Raw genomic sequence first — 14836 nt, 5'->3', positions numbered from 1 at the left:
ATGACTTCAAGCAACAAGTACGACAAAGTGGAGGAAAAAAATTATGCACAGAATAATGCAAGTCTATTCGTGAGTTGGTACGACTTAGTTTGTCTTCGACTTGACAGGCGACGTGAGCAGCAGGCCAAGAAGTTCTCCCAGCGGCTTCTTCCAGTACTTGTCCAATGCGAACCAAGCCACGCAGAAGTATAGCACGCGAGCTTCCAAGATTCGTTCCTCCTTCGAAACGAAATGGTTAGCAACGTGAGCCACGACGCCAATGATACCGCTGGTCGCAACAATCTGTAGGATGAATCCAAAGGCGCCTATGGATAATTCCACCACACGGTGCGTCTGGCCGTAGTTCGTCAAGTAGCGGAGCACCATACCGCTAGCGTACAAGTTGGCAGTAGAAATCGCAAGGAACCCGAGTGGGTGTGCATTTGTATTCGTCTGCCATTCCATCACCAGCTTAGGGATCGTGACAGCCTTCAACCAGCTAACACTGAGCCCAACGACTGCTTTCAGCAGAGGAATCGGGATACGGAGGCCGTCGACCACTACCTCAACAAGGAAGTAAATGGGCACCACGAGTCTCACGGTCTCTTCAATCTGCGGCGCAGCGCCGAACACAGGGCGAATGATGGTCGTTCCCAGTAAATTGGCAGTGACGGCAGCGAACAGCGCGCGAGCGTGGCGAATCATCGCCTTTCGCAGCGACGGCGGACGACGTGCCAGCTCGGGGGGAGTCACAAAGTCCGTGAGTTGGGTGCGCACAGCCAAGCAGACCCAGACGATGAACGAACGCTTGAGGAACGACTGGAGCTCTGGGGACTGCACGTAGATGACTCCTGTCGTGAACTCGAACCAAACACCGGCGAGGGCCACGGTGATCACCAGCAAATTCGGCAAAAAGCTGAAGCATATGGACAACCACAATGGGGACGAACCAGCAACGCCATTGCGTTTGCTTGGGGTGGTCTGGGGGGGAGATGGAGTCTTGGCGACAGCACGGCGCTTGGCCATGTCGATTGAGGGATGCAATGCAACGGAGACTGAAGGTCGGAACTTCGAGTCGGACAGTTGACGCGACGACACGTTGCAGAATCGGGAAACGGAGGAAACTATATATAGCAGGTTTTTGTAATAGACATTGCGTGGAGTTGTGTTTTCGTGACGGTTCAGTATAAACTATGAAAGGCTTTATGGATCCTACGACGCGACGAGCATGTGTCAAAATGGAAATCAGTGTGCTTGCCACGCCATACCTTGGCTTCCTTTGTACATTTCACCGTCGTTGTCTGTAGTACCAAGTGGTAAAACTGTGCAATCGCCAACCACGCGAAGATCGGTTGCTCTGGGCACCGAAAGTGGAAAAGAAGGCAATACATACAACATCTATTACAATAACTCCACTGCGTTTCACTACCAAGTCACAGTTTTCTTTTTGATAGACTCGATGAGCTGCGCTGGCAGCAATTCGCGACTGAAGAAGGAAAGCGTCCCGAATTCCTCTATCACTTGCGAGCTGTACATGTACGCCACCCACTCCCACAAGCACCCACCAACTTGGGCCGCATGGAACAGAGACTCGGCTTCTTCCTGCAACGCTGATTTCGGGAGCGGTGGCGCACACTCAGCCGCCTCTGACAGCAACTCGTAAAACTCTGCGGAGAGTTGAGTCCTCATCATGCTCGGCAGGAGACTCACGTATTCGTCGAACGTGCGCAGCGTGAAGGTACTATCGAACTTAGGCTCGTCCTGACCGCGATTGCGATGCTTGTCGGTCGCTTTCGAAGTCTTCATGTATGCAAAGCGCTCTTTCTCGCTGCAGCTAGTAATCCATTCGCGACCTTCCGTCTCGATACGCTCGGCGAACAGATCATATTTCTGCTTCAGCTCTTCAAATACAGTTGTGAATGGAGATTGCCACTCCCAGTCTTTCTTCATCTTCGGCCACTCACGGTCAATGCGGGTGTGATATGTCGAAAGGTACGTGAACAAAGATTCCTTGACGTCCCAGATAGCCAAGAAGGGATTGCACAGCCCCAGACCACCAAGGTTCAACGGCCAATAAATCCACGCTGCTGGCATCGCTGGACCTGGACTCTGACGCCTCCTCATGATCTGCTCACGCAGGTAACCTAGCGCATCGCCGTCAGTCTTCGGAAATACGAGCTTGTGAACGCGGCGGAGTGTAGATAACGCCTCGTCGATGTGACTTAACCCGAAAATTGGGGACGGGTTCCCAAAGTTGCGCAGGAAGAAGAACATGTACTTGTTGTACACGTTAATCCACGCGAATGCTGAGGTTGCAGCAGCCAAACGGTCTGCCATTTCGGTTGCGAACGCCTCCACCTCATCTTGACGGATATCCACTGACCCATTTGACCGCAGATCAAGCAGACCCCACCTAATTGGAGTCGCTGGCAGCGGGGCTGGACCCACCTTTGCTTCCGTGGTGTTGGATCCAGCGTTCAAGCAGATTGACCCACTTTTCTCTTCATTGAATTTCAGACCGACGCACCGGGCATAGCGCTGCATTTCCTTCCAGGCTCGTAGCACCTTCGCCTCATCGGCATCAAAGAAGCAAATATCGTCATGCGACCGGTACAAGAAAATATCCGACGACGCAAGCACGAGATAATCCATCACAAACAACTCCACCTCAGCGAGCAGCATAGTCATCATTCGGCTGACAGGGAGCCCTCGCTGCATACTCTTGGGTTTCGTGAAACCAGGGAAAATCAGCGGAATTTGTGTGTATCGCCGGAACACGCTCAACATATCATCATGCACGCCCAAAAAGCGAAGGCACGCAAAGACAGCTTCGCGCGCGACAGACGGCCCGAAGAACTCGAGGTCTGTCATAACGGCCACGAGAGGTGACGGCTCCTTGCCCTCGCTGGCTAGAATTTTCTGCAGGTGCGCTTCCGCTAGCACACGACGAATGATATCCTGTTTGTCTGATTTCTGGTCCTCGTCGTCGCCGTCGTCGGATGCCGAGTCATCTTCATCGTACGGACCGCGCCCTCCATCTTTCATAGACTCCGGAAGAGCAAACAACTGAAATCGTCGCATCATGTCGGCACGAACAGACTCCACGGATGTCAACCCGCTCATCCGTGGGTCATCACTCAGTGAGTCGAGTAGTGCTCGAAGTACCGCCTTAATTTCGATGCTCCACTTGAGGCCGATGTACTGGAAGAGCAGCAGCGTAATTCCATCTTCCTGTAGCAGACAGCGGAAGCGGCCGTTCATGCCACGTTGGATGTCGACGTGAACTCCTTCTTCAGGCCATCGCCACTCACTCACATTGCTCAACTCAATCGTAAGCACTTGGGACAGCTCTTTCATAACCTGCTTGTTGCGCTGGGCATCGGTGAAAAGCGCCGTAACATCAGGATTCAGGAAATCCTTGTTACGTAGCAGCGCAGCCACACAGCACTTGACGTCTTCTTCGGTGATAGGGATTTCCCCACGCAGCATGCTGTCGCCAAACTGGCCCAAACGACTGCGCGCCTGGTGCAGCGCATCTTGCTGGCGCTGCGTCTTGGCCCGGGAGAATTCTTCGCGCTCCTGGAACACCTCGGTCGTTAAAAACGCGTACACTTCGTCCTCTGACACGCCGCTACTCTGGAAAAAGTAGAACTCCAGTCGCTGCTGTGTTTCTTCCCTCGACAGCTTTGCAAGTGGTTCATTGTCGGCAGCCCCTCCACCGACAGCAGACGACTTCGGTTCACCGCCTTGTGGGCGGTCCGCCTCTCTGTCTTTTTGGTCGTGTTCCGTCTCCTCCAGCGACTCCATGAGCAGTTCGCCCAGCAGCTTGTTGTGCTGCCAGAGACTGCGACGCTGCCGAACTTCTCGCAGGAGCTGCTGCTTGCGCTGTTCGACCACCGTGTCGGTGCTCCAGGGGTCGGCGGCTGCGAACTCGACCAGCTCCCCGGTGTTTTCCAACCCCTCGTGCACCTTGGTCTGCACGACCTGCAGGTCCTTTACACCCTCGTACAGCCCTCCCAGTTGTTCTCGGCCGGTCGAAGCTGCGCCAGTCTTGGCCAATAGCGCTTTGTAGTGCGTCTCGAGCTTGCGCTCGTGTTTGGTGAGTTCTCCCAACTTGATCTGCGTCGACAGCTTGAGCAGCTGGAAATGCGCTGTCGCGGGCTTCTGTGAGGTCGCCATTGCAATGAGAGAAGAAAACACCTGAGCAGTAGGTTGCAAAATGAAGAGTAAGGACTCCCTATGAAGATCCGCTTTTGAATTTTGTACCCACACATTTTACCATCACTCACGTATATTGTACAAAAAGGCAACTTCAACGCTGTGATCATTTTTATCGCTGCTACACAGATAATTCGTGCTGAGGTTAGCGATGACCTCGGCACATTATCTCCAGGATCTGCTCGCTGCGGCCTGCTTTCAGAATTTTCATTGGAAAGTCGTTTCCTGATGGAGTCGTAATGTCCACCTGAATCGAACGTTGTTGTACTGGGATCGGGTAGGGGGGACCTGGGGCGCGACAAGCAACGCTGGTGAAGATTGCTGCTGAAGTCGTCGCTTGCGGCAGCTCGTGTATATGCTGATACCCAGCACGACCGCCATCCCAGCGATGCGTGCAGCGATCCAGTCTAGCTCAGAGCGTTGCTTGGCGCCATTCCACTTGAGCTGCTTCGTGCGCTACTGGAGCTCCTGCCTGAGGGATAGTTGCCAACGACTCTCCCAGCGGAGGTTAAGGACCCTGCAAGGGTTATGGGGGGGAAGCTGCTCTGACGCTGAAAAGCCAGGAGCGTCCACAGCACTATTACAGCTCTTCATCTCAGCGCCATGCTGCTAACGTTCACAGTTTCGGGCGGTGTCGCATGCTGGAGTGCAAGTTTTCGTGCGTGTCGAGCTCCCCGGGACGTGGACCCTGCCATGACTACGACACTACGGCCCGCCTTTACTTCGCCTTTTCACGAGGCAAGTAATGCCATGACTTGTCTACTTGGAAAATCGAGCTGAACGGAGACCGAAGCTATCTACTGCTCGTAGGAGTGAATAGAATCTAAGCCAACAGAATAGAACACGAGAGCGAATAGAAGAAGTATCATTCTTCGCTGACGCTTTCGTCGGCCTAGAAGTCTCCTGCAAACTCGCCACCACCGAAATCACCGCCGCCACCGCCACCTGCATCGCCCAGAGCTTCACCAATGAGCAGCCCACCCAGCAAGCCTCCAGCAGCGCCCATTGCCACGGCACCGCCCATTCCTCGATTTCCGCCACGTCGGTAGTCGCCTCCATAGCCTCCATGGCCATAACCTGGTTGGCCGTAACCTGGCTGGACGTAGGTAGGCTGAGCATAGCCCCCCTGGGCGTACACCGGCTGCGCATAGGTCCCAGGAGCGTATCCCTGTTGGGGGTAGCCACCCTGGGCGTAAACTGATTGCTGGGCATAGGTCACGCCCGCTTCAGGTGGGTAGTCACCGTGCCGCTGTTGCATGCGCCGCTTGCGGATGGCCATCAAGGCGCCACCGCCTATCAAGGCGCCAACGACAAAGACGCCGAGGCCGATCCAGATCCAGTAGGACGGACGCTTGTTGCTCTTCTGGCACGTGCACTCGTACGTGTTATCCGAGGAGCAGACATCACTGGCGGGGCAGCAGCAGGCACGTCGGTTGTTGGACGAGTCCAGCCACGAGTTGCAGAACTTGCCGGCGGCTCCGTTGTAGGCCTCGGAGCAGTCGCCCGAGTCGCGGCAGATTTCGCACTGTGACTTGGACGAGGACCCGGATGCGGATGAGTTGGACGCGACGATGGTGGCAGCCGTCGAGCCGCTGGCCGACTGTGCCGTCGCGACAGACACGAGCGCCACCACCACCAGCAGCTGCACTGCCAGAATGCGCAGGACACTACGGCGCATAACGAACTTGACGAGGAGGTTCTTCCAGCGGTGTGTGTCGAGAAATGGACAAAGTTTGTCTAATAAAAGAGGTGTGCTGAACGGTTTTGACAGGATATGCGTAAGTACCCCGCTCGCGGCGACATGGAGTCCACCTACAATGGATACCCGGCTTCGTCCAGAATATCCATCCGCGGGGGGAATCACACGTGATGCGGCATCATGTCCGACATGTTGGTAGCGGATTTGTGCTAGGGCACCTTGCTGTCGAAGGTGTCATTAAGGTGTTGAAAATAGCGAAACCCCTTAATTTCAGATAGCGCGCAATATGGCGATCGCTTGGGGCCGGCGCGTGCTGACGGCGCTCGTGGGGATCCCGACGGCGCTGCACCTGCTGAGCTCGGACGCCGGCATGCTGTGCCTCGCCACGACGCTCTGCTGCCTGTCGCTCGTGGAGTTCAGCGCCACTATCTGCCCGCAGATCGTGCCGCAGCCCAAGGCGACGACGGAGAGGATGGCGCATCGCCTGCTAGTGGTCGCGTCGGGCGCGCTGCTGTGCTTGGGCGCGTGGACCGGAACCAAAGTCGTGCATGGTGAGGAGATTGCAGTTGCTGTTACTATGAATATGGAGGCTGATGGAAGTTGTGCTGCTCTTCTGTTGCAGACGCCTTGATGCTCGGAGTGACGCTGACAATCTCCGCCTTTCACATTGCGACCGCCAAGACGATGGACCAAACAGGTTAAGTCCTGCAGGTATTGCAGGTTGTAGCCTATACTAATGGGTGGTCGTGCGTTGTGCGTTTTCGTGTTGCAGCGCTGACCAAGTTGCTGCTGGACCTGTTCGCGCTGCTATATATCGTGAGCGGTTTCAGTCACGCTATTCTGCTGCGGTACAGCTCCGGCAAATATGGTCTTGGACTGCAGATCCTGGGGCTCTGCTGCGCCTGGGTCTGCGACAGTGGCGCTCTTGTGGCAGGCTCCTTCATGGGTCATGCGAAGCTGGCACCTGTAGTTAGTCCAGGCAAGACTCTAGTGGGAGCGATAGCTGGAGTCACCTCGAGCATCGCGACGGTGCTGGTGATGTTTGTTCTCCCGCAGCTTTCCAGCGCGCTGCCAGTTTTCGGGCAATGGACACACGACCTGCTGCCTCCTCTAGAAGTGGTGTCTCGTACGCACCAGGTAGTACTTGGGTTGGTGCTTGGAGTGTTGTGCATCGTTGGCGACCTGGTCGAGTCGTACGTGAAACGCGTCGCCGGTGTGAAAGACTCGGGAGCTTTTTTCCCCGGCCATGGTGGCTGTCTCGATCGCATGGACAGCTTCCTGTTTGTCGCGCCGTGTCTGTACTTCTACAGTCAATTTGCACTCCCCTAAGCCCAACAATTAGGCCAGAGCTGCTGCTTCGCATCAATAGAGACTCAAAAGACTCCCAAGCTTACTGTAATTTGCGATTACAATGTGGCGTCCACAGCCTCCTCCACGATGGATTCGACGGGCGCTTTCTTCTTGCCCTTGCCACTCTTCTTGATCTCGGGTTTCGATGGTTCGCTTGTTGGTAGAGCCTTTGCAGCTTCTGCTGCTGCCACCTGTGCGGGATCGTTAATGTCGATTGTATCCACCGCCTTCGTCTTCGAGTTCCTCCGCAGGAACTTCTGTCGGTCCTTCCGGGACCCGCCCAACTTGCTCGAGTACTGGCGGATACGGTCCCTGCACGCCGATCCACAATATAAAACATTTAAGTATACTGCAAGCCAAACATAGCAGTATGTTATCCCTCATTGCACACGTACGTGATGACGGCTGTGTCGGGTTCGCTGAGCTTGAAGGACGTCCTGCGCATGGCCATGCTGAAGTCGGTGACTTGTCCATCACCGACGCCGTGCAGCGCGTCCAGTTTGGCAGCGGCTTCGGCTTGCTGGCGGGCAATGTCGTCGTACACGCACTTTTCATTCTCCTTGGTGCGCCAGTAGTAGATGCCCACGCAGAGCAGCAGCAGGATGGACATGTTGGACCCGAAGGCAGACTACAGCGAGAAGCAACGCAAGAAAGAGGTCAGCAAAACAGAGATACCGGGATTGACGCTGCTTGACGCACCTTGACCATCCCCTTCGCGATGATGCCGAACACGAAGAGCAGCAGCAGGTACTGCGTCCGGAGCTCCATGATGCTGCCTGCCTTGCCACGTCGTTTCTTGCGCTGTCTTGGGCTTGAATCGGACTTAGTAAGAGGCTGTTATCATTTCGACACAGTTCGTGTACAAAACACCAAGCTGCAGAGCTCTTCGTCTTGCAAGTGGTTCAGGTCGCACGGAGCTCTACCGCAAGTCTCATGCCTCTACGTTGCGACAATGCTCGAGCTTTTCGGTGGTGCTGCGATTACTGGTCGCCAACCACGGAAGTTAGCAAAATCGCAAACATTTTCAACGTGCATTAGTAAGTTATGCTCCATGGCGCGCCTTATACATACAAGGTAGGTGAGGCTGTTGGAACGCCAGCCTCTTCTACTGGCTCGGCGGAGATCTCTGGCGCTACAGGTTTCGGATGCTCCTGCGAATCGGATAGTCCGTTCACGGCTCGTCGAAGCCCAGGAACTCCCATACCAAGTGCATTACGTTCTCGTCTAGCGGCTCGCCCAGCGAAAACCTCTCGAACACGCGTAGCACGGCCAGGCGCTCGAACAGGTAGTTTTCATGCCATGTAGCACAGTCGCCCGTGAACTCAAAGTCTCCGAGTTCCGGAGGGAACTCGTTGCCGTACTCGATGGCTAAGTGCTCCAAATGCACGTTGTACTGCAGGGCCTCCAGCAGCGCACGCGTGCCGATAGCGTCGATGTCGTTGAACAGCAGGCTGAGATCTGTGAGCCAAGAGTCGAGAGGGGACTGACTGTCGCTGATCAGCAGCATGGCAAGATCGAACGCGCCGCGGAAACCAAGCATGTTCGAGTCCAGATTGAGACTCCGGATGCGGCAGCGGCCCTTCTTGTACGCCTCCAGCAACGGGGTGATGTTCATGAGTTGGCAGTCGGACAGGTTCAGCGTCGTTAAATATGGCGAGAAATAGATAATCCGGTGCAGGATCTCCGTGGCTGGGATGCCGAACTGGTCGGGGCTGCCGATGCGGTTCTCGCTCAGATTGATGTCCTCCAGTCGGTCGCTGATACCCGTCATCTGGAAGAAGAGCGTGATCAGTGGCACCACCATGCCCTCAGCGTCGGAGGCCTCGATCATGTTCCAGAACGATACTGAGCGCATGAGCGTCGCCGGCGAGCAAATCCGAGGCGACATGCCGATCTCCGTCATCTCAATGGCGCTTTGGCGCGGCACCCATCCGAGTCCGAAGCCAGGAACAACAACACACAACCACTTGCGCAGAATACAGAACACCTCTAGCAGCTCCTTCTCCACAAGAAGGTCGCTGTATACTTCGTGCTGTGACAGCTTGGACGTCGGCAGCGGACGCACCGTGGTGCCCTTCTTGATAAGGGCGAACACACGACGGTGCGGAATGCCCTTGAGCAGCGCGCGCTTCACGTCCTCGCGCAGGATCTTATCGCGGTTGCTCTTGCTGTAACGCTGCAAGGCTGCTGCGTACTCGGGGATCAGCAGAATCAGCGCCGGGTGGCCCCCAGCCATGATCCCTTCCACGACACGGATGTCCTTCATCCGCATCATGTTGCGCGATAGGTCCAGCTTTTCAATTCGGGCGGTCGAGTTCGGGTGGAACAGGCCGAACACCAGCCAGCCCCAGCACAGGTGCAGGTCCTCCTCCTTCACTTGGGCGGGGTCCATCAGTTCCTGCAAGTCGATGTTCTGCACGGTGTTCGAGTAGTGCATCGCCGAGCCGATGCTGGCGAAGAAAGTGTTGTCCATGGGACACTCACGCACGGCGATCTCCTTCACAAGGCCGCGCTGCTCCTCGGGCAGCTCGGCAGCCATCGAGTTGTACTTGATCACGGGATGCACGGCAAAGATGGCGGTGCAGAACCGGCGGAAGGCCACACGATGCTGGTAGATGAAGTTGGCGTCCAGCGTGTCGATGAGGTGGATCTGTCGGACGTGCGCCATCTTGTCGGTGATGAGGCGCGAGAGCGAATTGAGCTGCACCTCGTTCATCTGGAAGTGGCGAAGCGTGAGAAACTCGATGACCTTGCCCACCTGCGTGCCCTGGTACACGTAGCGGCGCACCTCCTGCTCCTGGATGGTGCGCAGCAGGTGCTTGAGGTCCACGAAGTCGTGCGCGAGCTCGAAGCTCAGGCCGTGGTGCTCGTCGCGGTGGTACTCGCAGCGCACGAAGTAGTCTTCGTCGCAAGAGCAGAACGGGAGCGGCTCCGGCTCGCTCTCCGTCTCCGAATAGGTGCCTGTGGAGTCGTGGTATTTGCGCCCGGAACCACCCGGGGGCGAGCTCGTGGGGCCGTAGTACGCTGTCTTGCCGCTCACCATGTCGAGGCGCGGCGTGGTCTGCGGCTGCGGGTAGCGCGGGTTGGTCTGTGGGAAGGGCTGCATCCAGCGGCGGACGCGGCACTGGCGGCTAGCAACAGCGCGAGCGTGGGGGAGAATCGAAGTGACCGCCACGAGGCCAGCCGCGCGTCTCGCTTCCTGTCACTGCGTGCGCGTGCAGCAGCAATTGAAGCTGGCCGTATCGTTGCGGCTTTTTTGCGGCCTCTCTTTTGATTGGATCAGAGCGGAGATGCCAGTTTGGTTCGAAAGTGACGTAAACCTCAAATTAAAGATCTGTTTGAGGTGTTTTCGACGGTGCGTGTACGCGTGAGACTTTGTGCTAGATTTTAATGCTGCAAGGGAGGCTTTGGATGCTGGCCGTGTGGATCCTGCCTATGCCGTGGTGCTCGACCGTGTGCACGACCCCCACAGACTTACAATCGCAACTGATTGTATCCGCTGCAGTGACACACATCTATGCAAAACAATAGTTTTGAAGAAAAATGGCAGGTTGAGGCAGCAATACCTCCCAGCGGCGGCTCTATTTGAGTGCAGTACCCTCAAATAGATGCAATACGCTGCTTTGCAAGGCTTTACAATGCCATGGCGTTACGCACGCAGTGACCGGGCGAATGCTATTGCCGCCGTACCTATCATCCGACGGCAAGCGATGGAGCCACCGCGGCGGCGTGGCACAGGCATCGCAACGCTGCCAGCCAGCCAGCCATGTCCAACCAAACCATGCCAGCTTCGAGTCCAGCGTCCATCACTGCGAGCCTCGCTGCTGGCGGTGGTGGCGTGCTTCCTGCACTGCAAGCAAGTCAAAATGACTCGGAGGCACGCGTGTCTCTTGCGCCCCATTAAGTGCGACCGCTCGATATGTCGGCGATCTTCGGCGGTCGCGACTGGAGATGTCGCCTCGTCGCCGGGTTCAAGCCCTGCCGCTGCGAATGAACGCTGGCCGCGACCACCGCGCGCTCCTGGTTATGCCCCAGCGTGGTGGCAGCGCACTCGGCTGTACGTCGCCACACCTACGCTCGAAGAGGGCGGGCGGCGAGCACCGTCGGAACGATTGCAACGGACGCTTCAATGGTGGAACATGAGGATAGCTAATAGGCGAGGGTGCTGCTGGTCGATCGCCTGCCGGAAGCATAACTTGCCTGTCCAGTGAATTGTACAGCGTGCCGGAGCCAAGCTCTAGCACTTTTCTAGAACTGCTTGCCCGCGGTTGGTGGCCTCTTCGAAGCATTGCGACGCCGAATTCACTGTCGCCCTCCCGAGGGTCTCATATCCGCCACGTAGTGGTCTAGACGGCAACGCCGTTTACTTAAGGCAGACACCAACCACCGCACAAAGGATACACGCGCCACACTTCACTGCCTTCTCGTCTACTCGAACCATTGTTCTCGCATTGCTCGATCCCACGTACCCTCAGGCGGCCTCGCGGTGACGTTGCAGCGCCGACCCTCTGCTGCCGTTCGTCACTTGCGTCGTCGATCACCAAAGTCTGCCCTTTTCGCCGACGTCTACCACGATCGCTTTACGACGGTTTCCTCTTGTTCCCTGCGGTGATGTATAACGAGTGAAGGCACTCGGACAATAAGGCAGCGCTGTCGGGGTCCCCGACTCGGGGGGTCACGGTCAAGCAAGAATGAGCTCTTTGCAGCTGAAGGTTTGCCAGGACGATGGGTAGCTTCAAGCAGAGAAATCAGGCAGTTTTTCGCGTCTCCACGCAATCCCTACCGCTGCGGCGCTGAGTTGCCAGCGATCCCTGCACGCCCTGCAATGCTCGCCCAAGCTGTGCAGTGATTCACTGCCACTAGCAGACTGCCAGTGGTTAAGTGACTGCCCCTTGTGCTGTGCAGCAATGTTACACTGCTACGTTTTCAGACAATTTGCCTGAGACAAATACACTGATATTTGCAAGAAAAAACTTCAAGGAGCATCCCTACCCCTTCCATGATGTTCAAATTGAGGCGGCTCCACTCTTAAATGAGGGTATGTGTGGGTGGGTATTTTCCCTATCCGTACCGGACATATTTCGGACCGGACATATTTCAGACCACTTGCCGCAAATACAAATTCAAGCCAATAGGCAAAAAGCACCACTTCAGCGATCGTCGCGAACTGCCACCAATAATAGTCTCTGGGCGCTGAAAATCGTGCACAAAGTAAGAGGAGAAAGCCAGCTTTCGAAAAAAAACACACACGCTTTCCTCAGATCCATTTTGACGTTACGACAGCTCCCCAAAACTCCCCCAATGACCAAGGTCGTGGGAGGCTGCCATTGCCGCTGTCGCTGGCGGCTTGAGTGAGCGCAAGGCCACCAAGGCTTACGGCGTCTCTCGTGGGCCTCTTCACCAGCGCATCGACGGACGTGTACCGCTTGAAGCTCGCACAGGGCCTCAGCTGGACTACATTGCTGAAGGCGCTGACCGAGGCATCGTCGAGATGGTGGGCTACCGCGCGCTGCATAGAATGTGCGTGGAGTTTGAAGAGCTGCGCGGCATGCTCCGAGTACATCGGGGATGCGGCCTTTGACTAATGACTTTCCTAACGACAAATTCATTCAGCGTTGGCTTGCCAAACACTACCTCGCACTACTCAGCTTTTGGACATTGACCGTGCTTCAGCTTCCACAGCTGATGTCGTCTCGCACTACTTCAATAACCCCCAGCGCGTCATGAAGAAGCTGGATCTGTCGGACAAGCCCAATCGCGTCTGGAACTGCGATGAGACTCCTCTTTCCAATTTGCTGCAAGTTACTGAGCGTCAAAACCGGGTGCTGCGAGAACTGGATCTGAATGTGAACGCGCTCAATGTCGTGAATCTGCTTCGAGCACGGCGGTAGCACCACAAGCTCAAAAGCGGAAACTGGGTTGACGAAAATTACTCTGGAGGGCAGCTGCTGAGCTACGAGATGATGGTTGTTGCGGCTGCTGCAAAAACAGCATCAATAGCCCAAAAAAAGCGAACAAGGAGTCTGCTCCGAAGGAAAAACGTGCCCGGGATGCGATGAACCTGCACGACAAAGCCGACCACCAAACAGACAGGTCGAAGAAGACACTCGAAAAGTGGGAACGTGCTGCCGTGAAACGGGAGCGAAAAACAGAACGAGCTGCAGCACAACGTGCGAAGGCAATGCGAATAACTGCCGAGCGCGCGCAGCGACTGAACCAGGAGAAGGTGGGGGAGCAAGCGACCGATGGTTGTATGCTCTTGGTAGTTGTGTGAGCAGACTGGCATACAAAACTCAATAGTAAAGCTGGGTGGTCCGAAATCTGTCCAGGGGTGTATCGACAGATATACAAAAATAGCATAATTCGCTAAGTGGTCCGTAATATGTCCAGCACGGATACAGTACTTTCACAATAGACTACAACTGTAGACATGCCAACGTTGGAGGCGTGCGAAATCTACTGTGGGAACATAACGGCCCTCTTCAGTTGTTGTTCTCGACGTCGGGTGTATCCGCGGTTTTACACCTCGGACGTCCACGGCCACAAACGACATCGCAGTTACTCCCCGTCGGCACCCGCCGTTTAGTCACTCTTTCGAATTAAGAAATGACCACTTGACTCCACATTTGCGGCTTTACCCTCCACCTTCACTGAGTAGCTGCCACGCGCAGTGCGGGGTGAACGGCAACCGCAACGCTCGCAACAACAGTAAAGTCTCACCACAAAACCCTGACGTATTAAGTACCAGCAAGGACCAGCACAACTTCCCCAAGTCACACTTGTGAAGCAGATGGATAGGTTATACTTGGATTAATGTTACACCGTTGACAATGACTTAGATCTGCGTTGAAGTTTAAAATGATCGCTGCAGGGAGCTGTGCGCTGGTCAAGATACCGCTGGATGTACAAGTTCTAGAACGACGCTGAGGGGTAACGAGCAGTGCTGCGACGTATATGTGGCGTTGGGTTTGGTGCCGAACTGTCACGGTCTGGCGGACGTTGCACCTTTCAGTGAACGGCGACAGAGTGTCTTGATTGGCGGGTCTCATTTCCCGCGCTATAGTGACCTAGGAACAATAGTGACCGAGGTCTCGGCTGGGTCTAATAAAAACCCCGGCCGAGGTTAAAAGCCTCATTTGTACCCATTTCGTGTCGTACCCTCGGCTGTGTAGAGCCGGCTATACGATTTCCCACAGAGATCTGTTTACACTCGATATTTGTATAGATATATAGGACTAGCCAAATGATGACCTACAGAGGCTCCCAGAGCTGAAGGATAAGAGAAATAAATTAGCAGTCTTCCCCACAAGCCACCAAGGGTCAAGTCCGTCTTCAATAAGTCTAGCTAGCTTGTCTTAGGGTCTGGATACGCTCGGCTGCGTGGGATGCCTGTCAGCGAGCTTGAGGTACATTGAACCGAGAGTTTGTTGCTGGTCAGTCCAAGAGATAGGAGTGGCCGAGAGTTAGGGGCGACAAGGAGTGTCGGTCCCTATATATTGGTGGAACCCGAGAGTTCCCAAGTGTATTTCACTACCCGCCGAGGTTACCCTCGGCAAACCCGTATTAGGCGTGACAGCCGGTACCCTTAGT

The 14836-nt window shown here is 55.5% G+C and overlaps 6 protein-coding genes across 6 annotated transcripts; 1 reads left to right on the top strand and 5 right to left on the bottom strand.

The window, feature by feature from the left end:
• Nucleotides 1-84: 84 nt before the first annotated feature.
• KRP23_10426 (uncharacterized protein) lies at nt 85-1005 on the bottom strand (the record flags this gene model as incomplete). The annotated part of the gene is made up of 1 exon (XM_067880874.1): nt 85-1005. The coding sequence occupies one exon, from the start codon at nt 1003-1005 to the stop codon at nt 85-87; it is 921 nt and encodes a 306-aa protein (XP_067741173.1).
• Nucleotides 1006-1404: 399 nt separating this feature from the next.
• Nucleotides 1405-4158, bottom strand: KRP23_10425 (uncharacterized protein; the record flags this gene model as incomplete). Its single annotated transcript, XM_067880873.1, has 1 exon — nt 1405-4158. The coding sequence occupies one exon, from the start codon at nt 4156-4158 to the stop codon at nt 1405-1407; it is 2754 nt and encodes a 917-aa protein (XP_067741172.1).
• Nucleotides 4159-5089: 931 nt separating this feature from the next.
• KRP23_10424 (uncharacterized protein) lies at nt 5090-5875 on the bottom strand (the record flags this gene model as incomplete). The annotated part of the gene is made up of 1 exon (XM_067880872.1): nt 5090-5875. One exon carries the CDS (start codon nt 5873-5875, stop codon nt 5090-5092), a length of 786 nt encoding a protein of 261 aa, XP_067741171.1.
• A 307-nt stretch (nt 5876-6182) lies between these two features.
• Nucleotides 6183-7225, top strand: KRP23_10423 (Phosphatidate cytidylyltransferase; the record flags this gene model as incomplete). Its single annotated transcript, XM_067880871.1, has 3 exons — nt 6183-6447; nt 6519-6593; nt 6669-7225. 3 exons carry the CDS (start codon nt 6183-6185, stop codon nt 7223-7225), a joined length of 897 nt encoding a protein of 298 aa, XP_067741170.1.
• A 77-nt stretch (nt 7226-7302) lies between these two features.
• On the bottom strand, nt 7303-8014 carry KRP23_10422 (uncharacterized protein; the record flags this gene model as incomplete). The annotated part of the gene is made up of 3 exons (XM_067880870.1): nt 7303-7558; nt 7642-7874; nt 7946-8014. The coding sequence occupies 3 exons, from the start codon at nt 8012-8014 to the stop codon at nt 7303-7305; spliced, it is 558 nt and encodes a 185-aa protein (XP_067741169.1).
• Nucleotides 8015-8417: 403 nt separating this feature from the next.
• KRP23_10421 (uncharacterized protein) lies at nt 8418-10352 on the bottom strand (the record flags this gene model as incomplete). The annotated part of the gene is made up of 1 exon (XM_067880869.1): nt 8418-10352. One exon carries the CDS (start codon nt 10350-10352, stop codon nt 8418-8420), a length of 1935 nt encoding a protein of 644 aa, XP_067741168.1.
• Nucleotides 10353-14836: the final 4484 nt, after the last annotated feature.

The sequence above is a fragment of the Phytophthora ramorum genome (assembly GCF_020800215.1).
Source record: "Phytophthora ramorum isolate Pr-102 chromosome Unknown Phyram_PR-102_s0010, whole genome shotgun sequence".
In the NCBI taxonomy this organism is placed as follows: Eukaryota; Oomycota; class Peronosporomycetes; order Peronosporales; family Peronosporaceae; genus Phytophthora; species Phytophthora ramorum.
Note: the sequence above shows the minus strand (reverse complement) of the source record. Positions and strands in the feature narration are given on the sequence as shown.